At 40.0% G+C, this 11,090-nt stretch overlaps 1 protein-coding gene across 1 annotated transcript; it reads right to left on the bottom strand.

The window, feature by feature from the left end:
• Positions 1 to 419: 419 nt before the first annotated feature.
• LOC311110677 (DENN domain-containing protein 10-like) lies at positions 420 to 6,771 on the bottom strand. The gene is made up of 10 exons (XM_084153213.1): positions 6,640 to 6,771; positions 6,280 to 6,396; positions 3,894 to 4,090; positions 3,722 to 3,801; positions 3,465 to 3,613; positions 3,179 to 3,290; positions 2,173 to 2,273; positions 1,615 to 1,722; positions 1,307 to 1,401; positions 420 to 1,077 (listed from the first exon to the last, which is right to left on the bottom strand). The coding sequence occupies exons 2-10, from the start codon at positions 6,323 to 6,325 to the stop codon at positions 910 to 912; spliced, it is 1,056 nt and encodes a 351-aa protein (XP_084009339.1). The 5' UTR covers positions 6,326 to 6,396; positions 6,640 to 6,771; the 3' UTR covers positions 420 to 909.
• Between the last annotated feature and the right edge of the window lie 4,319 nt (positions 6,772 to 11,090).

Below are 11,090 nucleotides of genomic sequence, written 5' to 3' on the forward strand. Positions count from 1 at the left end.
ATTCATCCGCCGCCATCGCCTCATGTTTCAGCATGATAATGCACGGCCCCATGTCGCAAGAATCTGTACACAATTCCTGGAGGCTGAAAATGCCCAGTTCTTCCATGGCCTCCATACTCACCAGACATGTCACCCATTGAGCATGAATGGGATGCTCTGGATTGACGTGTACGACAGCGTGTTCCAGTTCCCGCCATTAACCAACAACTTCCACAGCCATTGAAGAGGAGTGGGACAACATTCTACAGGCCACAATCAATAGCCTGATCAACTCTATGCGAAGGAGATGTGTCGCGCTGCAAATGGTGGTCACAACAGAAACTGACTGGTTTTCTGATCCACACCCCTACCCTTTTTTTAAGGTATCTCTGACCAACAGATGCATATCTGTATTCCCAGTCATATGACATCCATAGATTAAGGCTTAATGAATTTATTTCAATTGACTGATTTCCTTACATGAACTGTAACTCAGTAAAATCTTTGAAATTGTTGCATTTATTGTATATTTCTGTTCAGTATACATATTTCTCATATTTGCCTTTGATCTGTTTCTTTAAATTCTGAAATCTAACAGGATAAATCAAGGTTCTTGAGAACTCAAATGAATCTGTTAACGGTCTTAAAATAAACTATTGAATTGCTGAACTATGGAATGCTATGTAAATGCTGTTATTGTATTATTGTCAAAACAAGACAATGTCTGTATATCTCATTTGACTGTTACATTGTAAAAAGTAGGCTTTGTTAGTATTGTTAAGAGTCAGGAATGCAATAGTGTGTGATACCCGAGTTCTTCCCATTCTCCTTAACATGCCACTGTATGTATAATTACATAGATGAATGCCCATGCTAATATTCAGTGTCCTCACGCCACATGGCATGTTACACGATGTAGGAGGTCAAGGGTCATATCTTGAGGAGCTGCTCAGCAGCTGCCAAGTGGAACAGGAAGTTCTCCGTAGCAGGCGGGAAGTGATGCTGCTTTAAGGTCTCGAGGGTGATTTTAGAGTTCTCACATTCCTCGGCTAATGACGTCAAGTTAGCAAGGATCTCCCTCGTCTTTATGGAAATGTCCTGAAAACATCATAGCAAACAGACAGCTTTTTTAATGATTGTTATTATAAGTATCCAAGTATTTAGCACAATGTATTACTTTTAATTTTTTACTGTATAAACACTGTACATCTTGTTTTTTACACTGTAAATCTTGTTTTTTACACTGAAAATCTTTGAAAATACATACCGCACACCTTCTCTGATCACAGAATAATTAATGGTAAGGATGTGTGCTTTCAACTCTCACCTTGATAACCTGCCCATCTGTTCTATCAGGATCCTCTGCAGACTGGACAATGACGAGCCCAATGTCTTTGTGCAGCTTTCCCATAGCCATGGCCTCTTTGGTGTATAGAGATAGATAGATACAGTAGATAGATAGATAGATGTCATATTGTTTAAGAAATTGTGGATGCTTGCATTGGGATAATGAGGGAGGACTAGGTAGCAAGGTTTCTCTTCCTTCAGTTACATTTTTTAGATACAGAGCATTCTTCACTTTGAACAGACTGTCTTTTACAGTAATAGGAAGGAGATTCGAATTGAGACACCCACCTTTGGCACTCTGGGATACGGTAATCTCACTATCTGGGAGGTTTACATACACATCAAACAAGTCCGATCTGTTGCTCACTTCTGGATCAACAAATCCTGCGACATATCCTGCAGAGACAGTGAGCATATGGGTGAATCAAATATTCATTTCTTCACCATAAGGCTTTTCAGGGACAGTGCAGATGGGGGTACTCACTGAACTCTAGGTTGAGAATCTTAGAGGAACATATTTTCAAAACAACAGGCAAGTAAATACATTTACTGCAAGTCAATTATTGAATGAGTCTTCCTGTGTGTGTGTGTGTGTGTGTGTGTGTGTGTAGAACTGACTGTTGGGAGACAATGGGGATCCGTTCAATATCTGGGTTGTGTTCATTAGGACACGCAAAGGAAAACATTTAAAACATGTTGCAACAGAAAAGGAATGTATTCTATTGGACAGGTTAAGGAAGTCCCTCCCTGTTACAGTCCATGTTCTTCTCTTTGGTGTTTAATGAACACGACCCAAGTCTGAATCAGTTTGCTTTAATGTGGATCTAATGAACCAGACATCCTCACCAGTGCATGTCCTGAGATTCTCTAGCTCACTGTTAGTCAGGTGGACATAAGGGTACAGAATGGACCAGTCTTTCCGGTGCCATGTCAGAGCTGGGAGAGCTCTAGGAAGGAAAAATACAATCAAATCATACATTTGATATAATGATTATAATGTTCTCTCAAAAACATAAATTGTAATCCACTTCTACAATGAAGTCCATGAACAGTCAGAGGTCTGGGCCCAGTTTCCTAAAAGCATCTTAAGGAAAAGTTCATCGTTAGAACCTACGTAGGAGCATTGTTAAATCTCAGAGCTGTTTACCAAAACCACCGTTACTAAAGTTGCACTTGAAAAGGCTTGTTATTTAACGACTGCATCAGACCACTAGTAGAACAGCTAAGTGAGTCATTTGATGCTTTTTTGCCCTTCCGTGTCAAGATGTTTATCTGTCTTTCTGTAACCGCTGATTACTTCAGACCGATTGTGACTACAAATACAAAGTTGCCAATGTCTTTGCAACTGATACAAACAAGCGAAGGATATAAGATGCTTCAAATAAAAACCGAGATGACTGTACTAAGATACATTCAGTATAGGCACTATATATTTCAATGATATTGAAATACATTTCTTGTTAATTCAATTGAGTTTTATTTAGCTATTTGTACGCTACTGTCTGTTATTTTTGCCTCAATCTACATCATGAAGGTTGCCTACATGTGCGCAATGATGTGTCAAATCTTAATTTAGTGCATATAGGATAAGCATTAGAATAAGCCGCCTCAATATTTGTAGAGATAGGTGATAATATCTCATAGGAGCTGATCTGTCATCAGTATTGTGGAATAATTCTAATGTTAAGGTAAGATTTGAAAGGGAGAACGCTGATCCGAGAGCAGCGGTGTTTCTTTCGATCCCATCACTTAGCGAACTCTCTATCTCTGCGCGGTGGTTGTGTTTTGGGAAACGCATGTTACATCTTCAGCCGCATTTTCTTCGGTGCATTTTCTCTATTGCCATAGTCACCTTGTGAACTCCAACAGTGCTTCAACCCGAGGGTGATGGACCACAACCCTCTTCTTTAGCATAAGGGCTGTGTACAGGATGATGGTCTCCATCCCAAACTGGGACACCACATCTGAAACCGTAATCACAAGATAGTCTACCTAATCCTGTTAATCAAATGGGATCAGCTTCTTCATGGACATGCTTCTTTGCATGCCAATAAGGAAACTGGATAGTGTCAAGCACCTTGTATGAACAATCATGTCCTTATACTGTAATAAGTGTTGTATATTTGTACATGTGTAACCTTTCACTGAGCCTGCTAAATACGCCTTCCTGACATCGTAGTCCTTGATGAGAAAGGAGCCATTCTCATCACTCTGGCAGATGCCTTTGGTGAGGACTGCAATGTAACCCTCCATCATTTTCACTGGGCTCCCATGTTTAATGTACATCCTGAATGATAAAATACACATGAAGAAATGAATGAAGAAATACATTTTGGGGAAGTATTAAATAAGCAGACATTTAGCCATGGGGATGCATTAGTGTAGTATGCTGTACCTGCATAGTACTCGACTGAATGCTGCATACTTCTCAGGGTTGAAGTCCTTTGCTGTGACAACTATTGAAAAATGTGTGACCTAAAAGGAGAGAAATACGAGCAATATAATTTACCTTATCATTAGACCTACAAGTTACAATTATTTCAATGAATGGAGAATTTCAAAAGTACCTTCTTTAGGGCGGTGGGTTCCTGCACCTCTACAGTGGATATGTAGTACCAGGTACGGCAGAACTGGCCGAACACAAAAGTGTGCAAACCTTGGCTGTCCTGTCTGAGACAGCACTTACTGAGCAGGACCTCCCGAAACTCAGCACTGACTGAGGGATAGCACCACACCCACAAGGTGTCCGCATTCATGTCTTTCTCTGTGTGGGGAAGAACATGAGAATCCTGTGTCGTATTGCTTTCACAACTCATTATTATCAATATTACCAGATCTTTAACGAAATTGAACTGTTCTCATGCTTACAGGGAGTAAAATCAAAAGATGGTCAAATACTTCATCACATTGATATCACAGATAGAACAATGAGACATATTTCCCTGGATGTACAGTTGAAGTCGGAAGTTTACATACACCTTAGCCAAATACATTTTAACTCAGTTTTTCACAATTCCTGACATTTAATCCTAGTAAAAATTATCTGTCTTAGGTCAGTTAGGATCACCACTTTATATTAAGAATGTTAAATGTCAGAATAATAGTAAAGCGAATGATTTATTTCAGCTTGTATTTCTTTCATCACATTCCCAGTGGGTCAGAAGTGTACATACACTCAATTAGTATTTGGTAGCATTGCCTTTAAATTGTTTAACATGGGTCAAACGTTTTGGGTAGCCTTCCACAAGCTTCCCATAATAAGTTGGGTGAATTTTGGCCCATTCCTCCTGACAGAGCTGGTGTAACTGAGTCAGGTTTGTAGGCCTCCTTGCTCACACACGCTTTTTCAGTTCTGCCCACAAATGTTCTATAGGATTGAGGTGAGGGCTTTGTGATGGCCACTCCAATAGCTTGACTTTGTTGTCCTTAAGCCATTTTGCCACAACTTTGGAAGTATGCTTGGGGTCATTGTCCATTCCTCATGATGCCATCTATTCTGTGAAGTGCACCAGTCCCTCCTGCAGCAAAGCACCCCCACAGCATGATGCTGCCACCCCCGTGCTTCACAAAAAGTACGATCTTTGTCCCCATGTGCAGTTGCAAACCGTAGTCTGGCTTTTTTATGGCGGTTTTGGAGCAGTGGCTTCTTCCTTGCTGAGTGGCCTTTCAGGTTATGTCGATATAGGACTAATTTTACTGTGGATATAGATACTTTTGTACCTGTTTCCTCCATTGTTTCCTCCATCCTCTGGGATTGATTTGCACTTTTCGCACCAAAGTACGTTCATCTCTAGGAGACAGAACACGTCTCCTTCCTGAGCGGTATGACAGCTGCGTGGTCCCATGGTGTTTATACTTGCGTATTATTGTTTGTACAAATGAACATGGTACCTTCAGGCGTTTGGAAATTGCTCCCAAGGATGAACCAGACTTGTGGAGGTCTACAATTAGTTTTCTGAGGTCTTGGCTGATTTCTTTTGATTTCCCCATGATGTCAAGCAAAGAGGCACAGAGTTTGAAGGTAGGCCTTGAAATATATCCACAGGTACACCTCCAATTGACTCAAATGATGTAAATTAACCTATCAGAAGCTTCTAAAGCCATGACATCATTTTCTGGAATTTTCCAAGCTGTTTAAAAGCACAGTCAACTTAGTGTATGTAAACTTCTGACCCACTGGAATTGGGATACCGTGAATTATAAGTGAAATAATCTGTCCGTAAACAATTGTTGGAAAAATTGCTTATGTTATGCACAAAGTAGCTGTCATGCACAAAGTAGATGTCCTAACCGACTTGCCAAAACTATAGTTTGTTAACAAGAAATGTGTGGAGTGGTTGAAAAACGAGTTTTAAATGACTCCAACCTAAGTGTATGTAAACTTCCGACTTCAACTGTATAAATGTGAAGCATCTGGTTGGCGTTTCCTATCACTACCAAATATGGTGATGAGAGGAAGCCCAGTGGCCGGCATTGGGAGAAGATGGAGTGAGATGGATTTTGGCTAACATTTAGCAAATTTTTCCATCGGTGAAACATTTGATCTTAATACAGCTTTCTGTTTCCTAAATTAGAATCTGTTACGAACAGGGTGGACTACGTTTTGTAGACTTTACCCTTTGCCAAAGTTTCTAAAAATGTAGTTCTTTAGAAGGAATGCAAGGGCGAATTTAGTTATTGCGTTCCCTAACGGAAATATGCAAATACATGCTAGAACGCGCCAATAGAATCTCGCTAGCTCGGGCTTGGCTCTGCCCACCTTGTTTTGCCCTCTATGATTAATTTGCTCCCATTGGAAAAAACAGGCTGTGGACTATCTTGGGTTAGTTATAAAAAATCTTTGTTGATATCATGTGATGCCGGTTAAAGCCAAACAGGAGCAAACTTGGCATGCTCAACCAAAAAAGCAGGGTAAAAATAATTAGAAAAAGGGAACGGTATTTATTTTCTTACCGATTAATCCAACGCTTAACATGAGCTGAGTTTCTGGTGCCGCCATATCCCATCACAATTCTGTCGTACTGTCGGGAGTTGACAATTAGGGACTCATGAACAGCTAGCTGTTCCTGACTGTTTGGAGATGGGAGGAGCAAGAAAGATGAGCAAAAGCTATGATAAAACATGTTCATTAACTCTAGCAAGTTAGCGGTTATACCGATATCAACAAATTAGCCACAATGAATGATTAGCTACAAGTAGTTCTACTGATAACATTTGATTTGAGAAGTCATGCACAGTTTGCTGATAATGTTAGTCTTAGGCAACTAGCTAGCTACAGTATAGGACACGCTAACTTGATGAAAGTACAGTTACCGTGTGTCTGGCCCAGATCTGCGATTATTATCGTCTGGATTTAGCGAATCTATAAAATGTATAAATGATTAGCTAACATTGATGCTTTCAAAACACACAAGCATTGTGAACCTAGCGCCATTAAGGTCATGTGATCATACGGCAAATATTCAAAATAAAAGTCCCATGAAAAACTGTTACAGGACGTTTTACTGATTTTAAAATCACAAAACGTATAGTTTAAAGTTACTAAACATTTGAAAATACAAACAATATATTATTAAGATAAATTAACAAAGATCGATTTACTGTATTATTATTATTATTTTTAACTATAGCCTAATGATGATGCTTTCCATTATAGTCCCCTGTAAAAAAAAAAAAACACAATACCAACACTGTTGCTGGAAGTATTAGTGGTTTTTAACTACTGTCAACACGTAACAGAACAGGATTTAAACATGTTTTGAAGATAGCATTTTCACATTGGCCCGGTCCAGGGATAACTTTGGACGGGCCACAGTGTTTGCCCTGTACAAGGCCATAGAGGAAGCGGTGAACCACATGACAGTGTCTGCCTTCCAGCAGAGACCCCAGACTGTGTTTTTATGTGAGGAGGACGCGACCCTGGAACTGAGGGTTAAAAGTGTCACCTACTTCCAAGGTGAGCCCATGCTTACCAAATGGTCCATGCTATCTGGGATCCTTGGGACGTCCCTACCCCCCCATTGAAGTTGGTTAACATAAGGGTTAGGGTAGGGGTTAGGTTAGGGATGTCCCAAGAATGCTGGATAGCACTGAACCTTACCAAATGACTTAATCCCCACTGTTTATTTCATGATTGTGCCTTATGAACAAATGCTTCATCGATTCAGTGTTTCATGTTATTTTTGGCCTAGGATTTATTTATTTTATTTAACAAAAACTAAAATGTGAGTAAAATGAAAATCTAACTCACTTGAGCTATTGTTATTTCCCCTTTAGGACACATCTGGAAACCTGCAATGACAAAGATGCAGGACCTTCCTGGATAGGAGCAGGATGGAGGACAGTGCCATCGAGTGGAATGAAAATTTAACTATTATTACAGATATAATTTAAATGAACAATATTGAACTTTCAATCATTCATTCGTTTTCAACTCATGTATATTTAACATTGTAAAAGCATTGTGTTTAATACACATTTCGATGTCCCCTTATTCAAATAATTACATGTACTGATAGCATGTTTTATTTAAATGTAATTTACCCACCTTGGCAACATTCACAAGGCCGCAGGGCCAGACGGATTCCCAGGACGTGTACTCCGAGCATGTGCTGACCAACTGGCAAGTGTCTTCCACTGACATTTTCAACATGTCCCTGACTGAGTCTGTAATACCAACATGTTTCAAGCAGACCACCATAGTCTCTGTGCCCAAGGACACTAAGATAACCTGCCTAAATTACTACCGACCCGTAGCACTCACGTTTGTAGCCATGAAGTGCTTTGAAAGGCTGGTCATGGCTCACATCAACACTTTTATCCCAGAAACCCTAGACCCACTCCAATTTGCATACCGCCCCAACAGATCCACAGATGATGCAATCTCTATTGCACTCCACACTGCCCTTTCCCACCTGGACAAGAGGAACACCTACGTGAGAATGCTATTCATTGACTACAGCTCAGTGTTCAACACCATAGTGCCCTCAAAGCTCATCACTAAGCTAAGGATCCTGGGACTAAACACCTCCCTCTGCAACTGGATCCTGGACTTCCTGACGGGCCGCCAAGTCTAGGTCCAAAAGGCTTCTCAACAGCTTCTACCCCCAAGCCATAAGACTTCTGAACATCTAATCATGGCTACCCGGACTATTTGCACTGCCCCCCCCACCCCCACCCCATCCCCCTCTTTTATGCTGCTGCTACTCTGTTTATTATTTATGCATAGTCACTTTAACTCTACCCACATGTACATATTACCTCAATTACCTCGACTAGCCGGTGCTCCCGCACATTGACTCTGCACCGGTACCCCCCTGTATATAGCCTCCCTACTGTTATTTTACTGCTGCCGTTTAGTTATTTGCTTTTATTTTTTTACTTAACACTTTTTCTATTTTAATTGTTTTTAATTGTTTTAATGCATTGTTGGTTAAGGGCTTGTAAGTAAGCATTTCACTGTAATGTCTACACCTGTTGTATTCGGCGCATGTGGCAAATAAAATGTGATTTGATTTGATTTACAAATAACCACTAGCACTCAACAATAAGCCTTAATACCTCCTAAAATAGCATGAAAAGAGGTGGGTAGGAACAATGAAACAGAATAAGGCATCTTGATACAGCCTACATATACTACCATTTGTGAGTGTTCAAGTAAACTAAGGACTTTTATTTTGAAGGTTTTTGCGCGATTTGGACCCGTTAATGACGCTTATTGGCGCTGATTTTTTCATCGGTACCCAAGGACGACCCACGTGACCTTAGTGAAACGGTTGTCCTTAGCGTCTATATGCCGCGTTCAAAACAACTGGGAAATCGGAAATATCCGACTTCAGTTTGTCCAAGACAACTGGGAACTTGGAAAAAACAGTTTTGAACGATCATCCAACTCGGAATTCCAACTCGGGAACTCGGACCTCTTTCTAGACCTGAAGATCACTGACGTCATGATTTGACCTCGTATTTTTCCGAGCTCCCAGTTGTCTTCAACGCACCAATAGCCACAAAGTCATAAACAATATCAAACACAGAAACCGATGAAAAGCTCTTCGTGTACATACGGGAACTTATGTCGTCACTGATGTGGGCCGCTCACGAGCAAGGTTGCCATGTTCGTTTTATCCTGAATTTAGACTACATTTAAAACGATGTTGCGGGTGAAAATGTATATAAAATATAAATATATATATTTTTTTTCTTCCCATTGTGACCTGTTGCTGCTGACTATCAGGCAGTGAGGCAGGCTGTTGCTGAGTGAGTGGTGGAGAGGGCCGGTGGCGTGTGTGTGTGTGTTGAGAGAGACCGCTGCATGCGATAGTCCACTATTGGCTGGAGACAGAGCAGCAAACGCGCACGCCTTGACAACTTTATACCAGTTGTAGGTAGGCTATTTAACTTGTCATTATGCGGGAGTGGAACTTTTAAATAGATGTTATGGAACTCCCTCGCGTGCTTCTGTTATTGGGAAAAGTCTTCAATGAAACTGACATTAAATGTGGAGAATGATACATTTGCATCTGTTGGCCATCAAGTAGCCTATTGATTTAAATGTCATTGTAGGCTACCATTTGATACAATAAATATGTTGAAATGACTATCACTGGAGTCATTGCAAATCAATTTGTGCCACTTGTGTAGCCTACTAGGAACTGGCAAACGGATTTAATAAATAGCCTATAACTTCAGTGTATTGTTGTTGTAGCCTTGTTTTATTATGCAATTATTAAATGGGCCTGTTTAGTTAATTAAATTGGAAGTTATCAAAGCTATCGCAATTGCCGATCAGTTGTTAGAACGCATTTGATTGATGGTAAATCAGTCAGTCAGATTAGGCTACAGGTTAAAAATAAATAAAAAATAAACAGTGGCTGTTGTTGACAAGCATATTAAGTTCATATAAATATGATTAGTATTTAATTCAGTGATTGAAATGATGACCCAATCATCAGTAGCCTATTCCAGCAGCCTATAGGGAAACACACGCACGTCTTACCTCGAAATGGCCAAACTATTCATGTTGAACAGATTAGTCTGTTAATTTGAATTAAGCAAGCTGCTAAATCGTTCAGTTTAGATCTAGCCTACCTTTTGCCTAGACTACTGTAGACTATCTGAAATAAGATGTAGGCCTATCAGGGGCTATAGGCTACCTGCATCTATCTAAGCAAACCATGGCAAAGTTGAATTATAACCATTAACCCGGATTTTAGTCTGTAGCCATTTATAACTTTTTGTAGTGTTAATAAATAATAAAGGCACAATTGCCAGAAAATAGCCTAACATTCGTTTTTTAAAGTTCATCCAAGTGTTTCTTGCTCAAAGATTTCGAGATCCTCTGTCCAACTTTCATCACTCACACTCTCCTGTTTAATTTATCTATAGTTATGTACATGGGCAAAAGGGATTTATATACAATTATAAACAGGTTCCAGCCATGAATGCTGATTGGCTGACAGACATGGTATATCACACCACATACCATGGGTATGACAAAAAAGTACTTTTATGTTGGTAATCAGTTTATAATAGCAATATGGCACCCTGGGTTTTGTGGTATATGGCCAATATACCACAGCTATATCCAGGCACTCCATGTTGGTCATGCTTAAGAACAGCCCTTAGATGTGGTATATTTGCCATATACCATACCCCCTCATGCGTTATTGCTTAATCATAGCAGTCAAACGAGTTAAATCGACATCCATTTATGGAAAATTATCTGGCAAGTTTAATAAGTGCAAATTATATATATGTTATCTTGC

The sequence above is a fragment of the Coregonus lavaretus genome (assembly GCF_964263955.1).
Source record: "Coregonus lavaretus genome assembly, chromosome: 36".
In the NCBI taxonomy this organism is placed as follows: domain Eukaryota; kingdom Metazoa; phylum Chordata; class Actinopteri; order Salmoniformes; family Salmonidae; genus Coregonus; species Coregonus lavaretus.

Bases quoted from the DNA above. Each gene is read 5' to 3' on its own strand.
- LOC311110677 (XM_084153213.1), bottom strand. From the start codon at position 6,325: ATGGCGGCACCAGAAACTCAGCTCATGTTAAGCGTTGGATTAATCG. The intron at 1,723-2,172 runs GTGAGGATGTCT...CTGTCTCTGCAG, and splicing joins GAATCTCAGGACATGCACTG to GATATGTCGCAGGATTTGTT. The intron at 1,078-1,306 runs GTGAGAGTTGAA...TGATGTTTTCAG, and splicing joins CAGATGGGCAGGTTATCAAG to GACATTTCCATAAAGACGAG.